The sequence below is a fragment of the Mustela nivalis genome (assembly GCF_964662115.1).
Source record: "Mustela nivalis genome assembly, chromosome: 12".
NCBI lineage: Eukaryota > Metazoa > Chordata > Mammalia > Carnivora > Mustelidae > Mustela > Mustela nivalis.
Window position 1 is genome coordinate 41710063 of NC_139031.1, and position 12946 is coordinate 41723008.

At 45.6% G+C, this 12946-nt stretch overlaps 1 protein-coding gene across 1 annotated transcript in view; it reads right to left on the minus strand.

Annotated features, from left to right (window-relative positions):
* The window catches only part of LOC309844980 (uncharacterized protein), a gene marked incomplete at its 5' end in the record, with an annotated part of 76498 nt that extends 67707 nt beyond the window's left edge, over nt 1-8791 (minus strand). Inside the window, 2 exons of the mRNA XM_082692418.1 lie at nt 8216-8580; nt 8740-8791. Coding sequence (XP_082548544.1) covers nt 8216-8580; nt 8740-8791 — 417 coding nt within the window. The remainder of the gene's footprint in view (nt 1-8215; nt 8581-8739) is intronic.
* Nucleotides 8792-12946: the final 4155 nt, after the last annotated feature.

Here is a 12946-nt window from a genome sequence, read left to right on the forward strand (position 1 = left end):
ACTAATTATTCCTATACATACGTGTATGTGTGTGCGTGTGTGTATTTTATTTATTCATTTGACAGAGAGAGAGTGAGAGAGATCACAAGCAGGCAGAGAGAGAGGGGGAAGTAGGTTCCCTACTGAGCAGAGAGCCCGACGCAGGGCTTGATTCCAAGACCCCAATATCATGACCCGAGCCGAAGGCAGACACTTAACACACTGAGCCACACAGGTGCCCCTATTCTTATATTTTATCCTGATTTTTTTACTTGTCCTTAGCAGAAAAAAATGGTCTTGCCCCCACCATTCCATCTGACACATAAGCAACATTTCAGTCATTTATCTTTATTATCTTTTCTTTTTCTTCCTGGTATATTTATGTCACCTGAGTTTTTCCAAATTATGTAGCATATCAGGAACACATCCATCTATTTATTATCCAAGTAATAATATGAGAAACCAGCCTACATGCCTGAAGATAATCTGACCTAGTCTTGAATGGGAATGTTCACAATCAATAGAGACTATGGAAATTTTTGCCCAAAGAAACTGTAAAGTTTTGAAATTATAGTTTCTCCTTAAAAAATGTAAAGAGTTAAAATCAAATTCTTAGGCCAAGATCTGATGAATTATTTCAGAGCCTCCCTTCTCCTTAGAAAACTCATGTCATTTGTCCAAGATCAAATAACCAGTAAATGGTGGAGTAAATAAAGGGTCTACCTAATTCTAATACCTGAAAACACATGCAAATCCAGATAAAGTGACCAGCATCATCTCTGCACTAGTTTCTCAGGGTGATAGTGCAGGGGAGAGGTGAGCTGGATAGGCTTATTTATTTTCTGGAACCAACTGTTTTCTCATTTCTCCTAACACTGAAACCTATCTGCTTGCCTTGAACATTCCAAATGTGGATTTCCTAGAGGTCTTCTCCCCACATACAACACAGTTGGTAGGACTGTGAGAAAATAAGCCCCCATGCAACAGACAGAGAGAGGCAGCATCTTGTAGGTACAGGGGAGTCAGAAGTCATACCAGAGGGGAATGCACATTTATTGGGAACACATTTTGGTTAGGTGACCCATCTAACAATCAAGGGCTCTGGAGTGGCACAGTAAGAAATGGAACCGGTACCAGCCTGCTTTAGTCCCATGAAACACCCGGAAAAAGTAGATGAAGAAGGAAAAAAAACAAAAAACACTGTTCCTATGGTGGGAGGAATAAAATCTCTGATAGGAGAAACTCCAACCATTCCATTCTTTGACCATGGGATGGAGATTTCCTTAGAAGCAGTAGCCCACATCCTGTCAGAGGAGGACATGAGGCAGTTTGCTGTCATTTTTAACATTGATAGATTTGGGCTATCTAAATTAGGTCGATGGTTGATGTCTATAATAGTAATAGCATTAATATCTCCCAATTTTGGAGGAATAACATGTGCTGGCCACGATACTAAGCAACTTGCATAAATTTTAAATCTATCTTCCCAGTGTAATTAGAGAGCATTACTTCCATTACACGAAATGGAAAAACAGGCTCAAAGGAAAGCTACTTGCCCAAAGTCACATAGCTCCCAAAGTCCAAATGATGAAGTCTATGGCTCCATAGTACATACACTCTTAAATTCTTACGTTCTATCTTTCTACTTAGGATTTTCATAATCCTCTGTATATAGGAGGAGGCTTACAAAAGGTGAGCTGCTCATTTCTGAAATTGTCTACACATTGATGAGGTTTGTTTAAGCTGATTTTTGAAATCTGTGCAACTTTTGTTAATGTCTTTACCACTTAGAAAAATCACCTATGATCTCTTCTTTCATTGAGTAATATGAAAAGCCAATTCCTCCTGACTAAATTTTCCAATGACTTGACCACTGCAAAGTCACACGAAAGCTCTCTTGCCTGGTATTTTTGGAACCACTCTATCTGACCATCCTTAAAGGTCCATCTCATGGAATAAAGTCATGTTCTGGATACGACCTGGTACCTCAGTGGTAGAGAAATGAGCAACACACAGTCCTGGGGACTGTGGAGCTCTAATTCATTAATTAAACTGCAGAATGATAAATCTGTATTAGAGAAATTTGTTGGTGCAGTTGGGAGTAGAGGAAAAACAGAACCAATGTCCAAATCAGGAAATGAGAGAAGCCTTCCTTAAAGGAATGCTTTAGATTTCACCTTTCAGCCCATCCACAGAGCTCAGATAGTTGGTGTTAAACTTTCTTCACCATTCCATGGGTAGAAGAGACAGAGTTCCCTTCACCTATTTGGCAAGAGCAGACACAATAATAGGCATCAATGTGTCCATCTGTTGAGATATTAAAAGTCCCAGGAGAACCTCTTTCCCTTTAAATATTTTCCAGTATAGCTTCATCTACTCACCACATGGATTTTATTCCACAGTAACATATAAACACCCCAGGAGAGATAAGAAATAATACCTTTTCCCCCCAGAAACTGGCAGTCCTTGTGAAGAATATGAGAAAGAAAAGAATACGAGAAAGCTATATTAAATACTAATACTCAGTTCAATTGATCTTATTACAATCCTTCCATTTAATTTTTGTAGGATTCTAGGTTTGCCATACCCCTAATCAGATCCTCCTTTTCCTCACTGTAGACAAAGAAACACAGCTCCTGTAGTTAATTCTTTTCTTTTCAATTTTTTTTAAAGAGAGAGAGGGGGCCCACACATATACTAGAGAGCTGGGAGGGTGCAGGAAGGGATGGAGGGAGAGGGAGAAAGAGTCTCGAGCAGGCTCTGTGCCCAGTGCAGAGCCGGAGGCAGGGCTCCATCTCACATCCCTAAGATCATGAGTTAGGTGGAAATCAAGAGTTAGATGCTTAACAGACTCAGCCACCCAGGCATCCCTCCTCTACTTGATTCTTGATGAGGATCAGAGAAACAAAGGCTGTGAAAGTGTCCCCCATGAAGTTATCGTCAGGCAGAAAGAGTAGACTCAGGATGGAGTCAAATCAGGGATGCCACTGAAGGCAAGAATTTATAGAGAGGGGATCTTACAGTCCCCTTACCTCATTATAGAAATGACAATAATGTACTTTGTAGCATATCTGTATTTCTGAGGCAACCTATACTTCCCAAGGCACCTGGGACCCCCATCCCATCCTCAATCTGCAGCCAAGGGTTAATTAGACTAGGAATGAGACTTGACCCCACAGTGGCAGGAGCAATCAAAAATATTTCTGGAATAATTAAATTCTGCTCTTGGAGATCTGAAAGAGAAGTTGAAAGACTGAGTCAAAAGAAACGGACTCCCTAATGTCAAAAGGTAGATTGAGGTCAAATAAGGCTACACTGGTTAGGGTCTCTGCAGGAAAACAGACGGCATACTCAAATCAACTATTTTGAGGACAGTTTTTAAAATGGGCTACTTATAAAGGTGTGGGTGGGGGTAGGAAACCACAAGGAATAATTCAATATCTCAGGTCTAGTCACTGCAACACAATCACCAATAAATGTAAGAAGGAACAAGAGAGGGGCAGTCACTAGAATCTAGAAAGAGTTGTGTGGGCACAGCCTTGTGACCTTCAGTTGGTGGACAGAAGAGCTGAGAAGTAAGTACCAGACCTTATTCTGTTTATTCTCCCTTGACTTTGGCCAGTCCTACTAGTAGCCAAACCCAGTCTAAAGCCACATAGAAAGGGAATCCTTCAGTGTAGACTTCTGGAGAAGAAACAGGATGAGGAAGAATAAGAATGCTTGTAGAAGGCAAATGGAGTGCAAGACTAATTAAAAGTAGCCAACTAGCTAAGAATAGCAGAAGAGACAGAGATGCAGAGTTGCCCTAACAGACCATGCAGCCAATGAGACAACAGCCTCGGTTGCTGCTTCCAGAGTATGTGCTTCCTGTACCTGCAGATCCCTTCTACTGGGTCTGACTTAAGTGAGTAATAATGGTTTAGTCAAGCACTATTAACGGATGCCCTACTCCCTGTGGTAGGTGGTTTCAGATAGGGCTCCCAATGATCCCTGACCCTTCTTATAACACTTTTCCCTGAGATGTGGACTAGGCCTTGGTGACTTGCTTCTAACACATAGAATACAGCAAAATTGATGGGATCCCAGTTTTGACCCAAGGTCAGTTGGGAAGCATAGACTTCTAAACCCACCAGGCTGTAATGAGATGCCTCACTCCTCTATTTGGGTAGTATTAGAGAACCCAGAGGTTTCTACTCACTAATGCTAATAAGGAGCACCTCTCCAGTGTTAGTGGAGGCCATGTGGGGAGCAATAACATGCTGAGCCTGGTGGTTTCAGCAGAGGTCTAGTGGGTAGCCTGAATTTTCACTCCTTCCAAAAGCAGCCATGAGCTGCCCCTGGGGGGGGAGGGTGGCAAATGGAGACCATGCCCCCCCCCCCCACTGGCAGGAACAAGAGAACTCTGTCTGTGCAGTGTTCGTGGGAGCCATCTGTTAGGGACTAAATCATGTCCCGTGTCCATTCATACATTGAAGGTCTAACCCCTGCATCCCCTAGACCAACATCTATTTTCCCTTGTTTTGACTCTGATTCTGGTGATGCAGCGTCAGGTGGGGTATGGCTGGGAAAGTGGCAGGAGAGCTACAGCAAAAGTGACAGAAGTCTGTTTTTACATAACTAATGCTATTTGTAGTTTACTTTCAGCTGTGGAGGCATAGCAAGTATCCAAATTGCAGCTCTTTCTCATGGAGCACATCAGTGGATTTGGTAGAGAACCACCCTCTGATACCATCCTAACACGGACTCTGCACAGCACACCTTCCTGGCTGACCCCTTTCGGGTCCCCTCAGCTCCTTCTCTGAAGCACTATACCCCTACATGCCCCATGTCCTGGGTCCAGCTGGAAAATGACCCACTAGGGCTTTCATTGTAAAGCATAGCCTATTTCTTCTCAAACTGGAAGGGGCAATGAGGATTATGTCAGATTATGTCTCTGATGTCATCCATTTGGACTCCCTGCTCCCTCCCTTGCTAACATCTGTGTTCCCATATCCCATTGGTCTGGAACTTGCTACCTGTGCTTTGGTTCTCTGAGTAAGGGGATGGGTTAACCAACTGTCTTCAGGTTCCACGGCAATGTCTGTTGATCTCTCAATCCTCCTCACCTTCCTCCTCCTTCAGGTAACAAACAGGATGCTTGAACTCAGTAGAATATCTACTTCCTGTGGCCCATACTGCTGGGGCCTCACAGTGGCTAGGGAAGTCATGTGACTCAAATGGAATTTCTTTTTTTTTTTTTTAAATTTTATTTATTTATTTGACAGAGAGAGATCACAGTAGGAGAGAGGAAGGGAAGAGATCACAGAGAGAGAGGAAGGAAAGCAGGCCCCCTGCTGAGCAGAGAGCCCGATGTGGGACTCGATCCCAGGACCCTGAGATCATGACCCGAGCCGAAAGCAGCGGCTTAACCCACTGAGCCACCCAGGCGCCCCTCAAATGGAATTTCTAATTCCTGGCTTTGACATTTATTAGCTGCATACATTTGGGCAGGTCATTCCACATTTCTAACCCTCATTGTGCTCATCTTTAAGAAGTGAGGGCTCCCTCAAATGCATGATGCACATACTATGGTTCCAAGAATGCTAATATCCTGTTAGAAGCTTCCAGATCAGAGCCCTGGGTTCACACCCATTGAAGTACTAATGTTCTCTGGCAAACAAAAAATGACTCCTGTGACTAGAATTTTCAGTTTACTCTGACAGGGACTTTGGCTTCTCTATGATTCTCCTGACACAGGCCTTCCAGAGAAAATACAATGGAGAGAGAGCCCAGGGCATCTGGGGATTCCTGGCTATCTGCTCCCTCACTAGACTTTCATCTGGTCCCATGGAAGAATTTTGTCCTCCTATGATCTATATCTACATTTAAACACATTTCTGTTTTAAACATCCTCAGACCTGTGGGAGCTTGTTCTAAAAACAGTGAGTGGTAAACTCCCCCATATCTTCTATATATATATGTGTGTGTGTGTGTGTGTGTGTGTGTGTGTGTGTGTGTGTATACATACATATATGAATAAAGGTAGAAAAAATCACTCTGCCTACTAGGAATTTATCTCTTGAAAATGACAATAGATTGCCTCAGACTTAAAAACACTTAATTTGTAAGTAATCTATTTTTATATAGGGCAGAGAAAGGGTGGGGGGGGGGGAGTATACAACTTCATTAAAATCCCCATGACAGTGTAATGAGAATGGATTGTCTTCATTTTACAGTTGATGAAACAGGGGTTCAGAAAGATTAAGCAACTTTTTCAAGGTCAGACTACATGTTAATAGGGAACCTGGAATATAAAGCTAACTTTCTCTAACCACAAATCCCATGATTTTGGCACTGGCTACAGGAACCCCACTGAGGCCACTGGAAATACACAGGGGTGATCTGAGAAGGAGAAAGAAGACAAAACAAAAAACAAAGACTCTCCAAAGCTTTAGAGACAGAAAAGGATGGAGACAGCCAAACAATGACCACAGAAACAGAAGAGATCAGACCCTGAGGACTGGGAAGGCAAATAGGCTTCTGGTATTCCCTCCTACCTCTACCCCAAGCCCTTGCATGAGGCTCTGCAACCTGTATGTCGCATGAGAGAAACATACAAGCAGCTGCAGGAACAGCATTCTGGGGAGGGGAACAGCAAGTGGAAAAGCCTGGAAGTGGGAACAACTGGGCACCTGGAGACATCAGATAGGTCTGTGGAGAGTTGAGTATCTAGAGCAGAGTGAAAGGGGGAGAGGAGTCCAAGAAGTAACTGATGGGATCAGAAAGGGAGCCAAGAGTCAAAACATACAGGCTTCTGTACATCCAAGGAAGAATTTAGGATTTTATTCCAGCTGAGACAAGTAGTTGCTGGATTTTGAAAGGAGGCAGACCATGCAATGATAAAAGATTTTAAAAGTTTACTCTGGCCCCTATCTTCAGGGTACATTGGTGGGTGGGGAGAGAAGAGAAATTAGCATAGGAATGGGATTACACTACTGGGTATTTACCCTAAGATACAAATGTAGTGATCCAAAGGGGCACGTGCACCCAAATGTTTATAGCAGCAATGTCCACAATAGCCAAACTATGGAAAGAACCTAGATGTCCTTCAACAGATGAATGGATAAAGAAGAGGTGATATATATATGAAAAGGAATACTATGCAGCCATCAAAAAGACAAGATCTTGCCATTTGTCACGACGTGGTTGGTTGTGGAGGGAAGGGAGGGAAAAAATGAAACAAGATGGTATGGGGGAGGGAGACAAACCTTAAGAGACTCTTAATCTCAGGAAACAAACTGAGAGTTGCTGGGGTGTGGGGTGGGTAGGGATAGGGTGGCTGGGTGATGGGCATTGGGGAGGGTATGTGCTATGGTAAGCACTGTGAATTGTGTAAGACTGATGAATCACAGACCTGTACCCCTGGGCAAATAATGCATTATAGGTTAATTTTTAAAAAGAATAATTAAAAGGAAAAGTACAGTTGACAAGAATTACTAAGGAGTAGAATAGGAGGTGCAGACGGGGTGGTGTCAAGGACAGCTCCCAGCTATTGTGCCCTTCATAACCTCTCCACCTCCTTTTTGTTCTGGCAGCTGCTATGGCAACTACCTGCCGGGCAGAGGGGACAGGAGGGACAGAGCGGGGAAGGGGTGGGGGGCAGTGCGCAGCCTGGCGGCGCCTCTGGCCTCCCTGCACTTTGCATCTCCTGCCCTTTCTGCTCCAGGCATTCTGGGACCTGTGTAAACCAGAAGATCCCAGACGTTCACACCGCGGGGGCAACTTCTGACCTTGACGGGCCGTGGTGGGGAACGGGTGGCTAACACGCCGCCTCTCCGGAGAGAACCCACCAGAAGCTGAGCCCCCGGAGCCCACAGTGGTAAGACCCCAGCCATACTCCCTCGGGCGGGATTTCCCTCTCTCCATTTGACTCTCCCCAATCTTTCACTACTGTTCCCTGGGTTCCCTTCCCAAAATAAACGTCCCCCAAGCGCGCCCTTCCCCCAGGCTCTGCACCTGGCGGCGGCCTCCATTTCCGGAAGGGAGAGAAGGCGGGAGAGCCCGAGAGGAGAACGGATGTGGAGCTGGGCCGGCCTGTGAGGCGCAGGCTGGACGTCCAGGGGGAGCTGGCGCGGGGGCGGCTGGACAGCTTGAGTCTGGAAGCGGGAGCACCGCGCGCGGAGGAGACGGGGCTACTGGTCCCCAAGGGTCCCAGGGCCCCGGGGGTGGCCGGCGCCGCCCACGTTCACGGACTCACCCAGAGGACGCGTGTCCACCTCCCACTGTTCGCAGGCCCGTGACTCTTTCCCTGGCCCTGGCAGGGCAGCTGGAGAAGACGAGAGCATGTCCTGTGTTGGGACGTCGGCCTCCCGCCGACGCGGCGTCCTCGCGCCGTGGAGCGCTCACGTTTGAACGAAAGCCTGTCGTCGAACGTCAGCGCGGCGACCGCGTCGGGTGGGATTCTCTCCCCTCCACTAAGAGTCCCCGGAGGTTTCAGGGCCGGAGGACGGGGAGTGAGAGGAGGGGCCTCTGGGGGAAGGGGAGAGCAGCAGCAGCTGTGTTCCCAGGAGCACCTGTGACCGTCCGTTCCCCGGCCCCCAGCCCCCAGTCCCCAGCCAGAGCCTGCTCACACAGACGCTGCAAAGACAGGACCTGGCTTTTGTTTTCACTTCATTTAATTTGCCCGAATGAAGACTGCAATTACTAAGCAGTTTATACATTCCCCGGGGCTTCGGGGATGCTGTCCCTGGCAGAGTTGCCACCCCCATTTGGAAACTTCACCCGTAAAAGCATCAGACTCGCCTGTGTAGTATGTGGAAATCTGCAGTGTCATCCTTTGTGCAAGGGATAAAAATTCAACCCAGGGTACCGGTTTTTTTGTTTTTTTTTTGTTTTTTTTTTTAAGATTTTATTTATTTATTTGACAGAGATCACAAGTAGGCAGAGAGGCAGGCAGAGAGAGAGAGAGAGAGAGAGAGAGGGAAGCAGGCTTCCTGCGGAGCAGAGAGCCTGATGCGGAGCAGAGAGCCTGATGCGGGGCTGGATCCCAGGACCCTGAGATCATGACCCAACCCGAAGGCAGCAGCCCAAACCACTGAGCCACCCAGGCGCCCCTCCAGGGTACTGGTTTTAATAAAGCTTAATTAGACCAATTTGTAGTAAGCTGAGGTTTCCACTTTGCAATTTGACAAGCAGCTTGAGCTGCCTTGCTACGTTTTTATGTTCAGGAATTTCTGTATCTCAAAAGGTCGAATGGATCATAAAATTCTCTCCAAAAGACTCCTAAAGGAGTAGTGAATTTCTTCCATTGAGTGTGTGTCTTTATTGATGATTGAAGGGTGATCTTGGGTAATGGTGGAGTCCAACCCATCACTGAGGTCCAGGGGGGCAGATCAAACTGGTCCCCCTCTCATGAAACTCTTGCCACTAACTCATGGCCCTCTTTCCAACAGTCAGGGAAAGACTTCACAGTCCCCACTACAGCGCACAAACAACAACTCAAATTCACTTGGAGCTTCCTTGAGAGAGAAGCCTAGGGATGGCAAATAAATTTTGTATATTATCCTTGGATTGATTGGATGACATTATCTTTAAGACATGCCACAAAGTCGATTTTACTGAGTTGTGCTTTGATGTCATACCCCTGGAATTTCATCCAGGACCCTTAGAAGGAAAAGTTTTGCAAAATTCACTCATACAGCTGTAGGGAAATAGTTGAGGCCACCGTTCGTTGGAAGAGGGATGTGGGTCAGGACACAAAAATGGAGAAAATGAAATAATTCTTTCTTCAGTGAATGTTTGACATCAGAAACTGTAGATATTCTACAAACAAAGCAAAACAAAACAAAAATGGAAAGAATGCTTTACAACCAGAAGAAGTTTCAAAAAATGGTTCACAGAGCATGTGGCAAAGAGAGCCAGTCCTCTGTGGAGGTAGGGTCCACATTGCCTCTACACTGCTTGGGGCCACAGAAAGTCCTCCTGCCCTCTAAAGTTCTTCCATTCTGATCTCACACAGTGCCTTAAATACCCACGTTAGAAACAGGCGACTGCTTAAAGATGTTAAATGCCAGAAGACTCAAGATAAGAAAATGACAATATAAATATGATACCTAAAACTGATAATGCATAGGCCTCAGTCAGCTATATTTTTAAAAAGAGTGCCAGGAAAGAACTAGAACATAATAGGTTGCCAGGAGGGCAGGCCAGTTTGAACAGGGACAGGGAGATGGAGAGAGAAGCCTGGGAAAACTCCATTTAGGGAGAGAAGGAAAGAAGTAAAAATAAGGGCCAGAACTGGAAGGTGAGAGGAAGGAACAGCCGTAGAAGGGAATGGTCAAAGATCAACAGCTGACAGGACAGCTGGTTTGAACTCCTGGTAGAAGGTGTCCAGAAGCTACACTGCGATCGGTTTCTCTTCAAGGAAGCATTGCCGTTAGCCCAGCACTCTCTACTCCAACTGCTGAGATCTTTAGCTGGAAATGCTGAGATCCATGGTCTGTGAGGGAAAACCTTCCCTCTCCTCCTAGGGAAGAAGCATGAACAGAAACAGCAAGGCCAGCCAGTCCTACAGGCTCCGTGGACATCTGGCAGGACCCTTCCCCAGGCCTGTACACACTGGTACCCATGACTTGTGATGGCTTACCTGGGGCACCTGCTCACATCCACAGTTCAAGCACCCAGTGGGACCAGGCCCACATAGTCCCTGACATCCCGCCGGCTCGGGCCAGATGGAGACCAGTCATCGGGAAGTTTGCTCCTGCCCCCCGCTGCCTAGACATCTGGATGACAGATCACAGCTTTGAAGGAGTTCAGTGGAGGTTTTTAGACGTGGGGACTCTGTTCCCCTGTGTCATAAAAGGCTTGTGCCTGAAGACAATGTGTATCAGGCCATGAAGTTCATAGGATGGAAAGCTCAAAACTGTACTTCACTTCCTTCCATTTGTCTGAAGGCAACACAGATTAAGCTTCATTTGCCTGACTCTCGCACTTCCATGGGGCTGCAGAAAGGTACACAGGGCTGTTTCTGTTACATGTTTGCTGTTTGACTCACAGCCTTGCCCTGTCTCCTCCCGGGCCTCTTCCTCCCCAGTAGAAAGGATTGTTCTCTTATGCTTGAAGGAGAAGAAACAAATGGAAGTCACATGCACTACCAATGAAAAGATAATAAACGTTGTTATGTGAGAAAAATAAAATGTGTATACATTATGTAGACAGATATTTCCATACATTGGCTATCACCAAACAGATAGTCCAAATGAGTGAGTCCTATGAACAATATATTATGGAACCAATTTCAAGGAAAACAAGTTTTGCTTTGGAAATTGCATTCAGAATGTATGCACTTGAAATCAGTAAATATGAAAATTTTAACATTCAATACATTCTATTGGGTAGAACTTGAAGCCAGTGAAATATAAAACTCCCCAAATTTGACAACAATTTTTATTTTACCCATGTTCTTTTAAGGAAAAAAATTAAAATGTGTATCCCATACTGCTCCTTGATATTTTCCCCCTCAGAATAAAAAAATAGCAAATCCAGAGAGAATTAATATGGAAAAAGCCTTCCTTCCCTTGCTGCCCTCTCTATTCCCAAGCAAAAGGGTGAAGCTGATGGGTCCACTCTGATCCTCAGGCATGGTTGGGCATAGCAAACACTGCCCAGCCAAGCTGGACATTCCAGTTCCTCTGGGATCCTCCTCTGGCCGCCATCTTTATCTCCTTTAACCAAAACAATGCAACCAGTCTGTGGCCCGAGCTAATGGCAAAGCAAAGAAGGGCAAGACAATCATGCCGTGAATTATGGGGGATCTCAACAGGCAAATCAAAACTAAATTCACCTGTCAGCGCCTTTGAATGGGGTGGCCTAGTAAATTAAGAGATCCTTGGAAGGATCCTTCCCAGTGCATCTCAGAGAATCACAGAATTAACATAGCCATGTGGATCCGTCATGGAAATGAAATTGCTCAGGCTGAGCTGCTCTGTGAAGACAGACACTCCCCCAATGTCATCACATGAAACAGAGTGGAGAATGGTTTTCAGCATGATCAAGCAGCCCGTCCTATGCCCTCCCTGAGGTTTTTTTTTTTTTTGGGGGGGGGGGGGGATAGGCATGGCAGATGCTGTGGATAAACCTGTCTTTTCAGCTTCACTTTCTTCCCACTTCAATTTCTTATCATAGCCAGTTAGTTCTGAGAACAAACTAAGTGAACAAGAGAGTTGTTCCTTAAGACAGGGTACCTCTGATCTGGCTTTTTTTCAGGAGGGCAGTGGGAATTCATAGTGAGGATCCTTCAAATCTCCTCCTTCCAGAAGCCTGCAGGTGATCCAGCAGAAACACCTCACATCGCGGGCTCCCAGAGCAGCAGGCTCAGTGCAGGGAGAGATCTGGCCGGGCTTCCTGCTGCCTTCCTCGCCCCTTCATGCCTGCTTCAGTACCCGAGCCAGAAGGAGCTGTTCAGGATCCAATTCTTTAAATTATATGTCGGAACATGGTGAAAATGGCAATATAACAAATGGTATTTACACTTTTGGAGCCAAAGTGAAACTTTTTCATCACCACAAACATTTCCTAAAGCCCAAAATTTTGCTGCTGAAAGAACCCCTCAGAGGAATTACTTAGAAAGCCAAATTCCAGTTGGAGGAAGCAGAGAAGTTTATGTCAGCTTTTAAAGCATAAACTGGATTATGACATAATGTGGCTAAAACATGACAAGATTGTTCCAACCGGAACTCTGAGTAAGTTATGTTTTCCAGATATTTTACCTGTTGGTGTGACCAGAGCTGCTGACACTGGTTTCCAGTGTTTGGACCCTGAGCCTCCCCTACTCCTGCCATCAGGCCACAGCCAACTCAGTAAAAGCAGTGGTTAAGAGTGTCTGCCTTGGATAGCCCTATAAAAGCAACCAGTGCCTAATGAGTCCGAAAGATGTCTCCTCGCCAGATAGGTCAACACTGAAGGTCACACAGAACAGTCTTACTAGAAG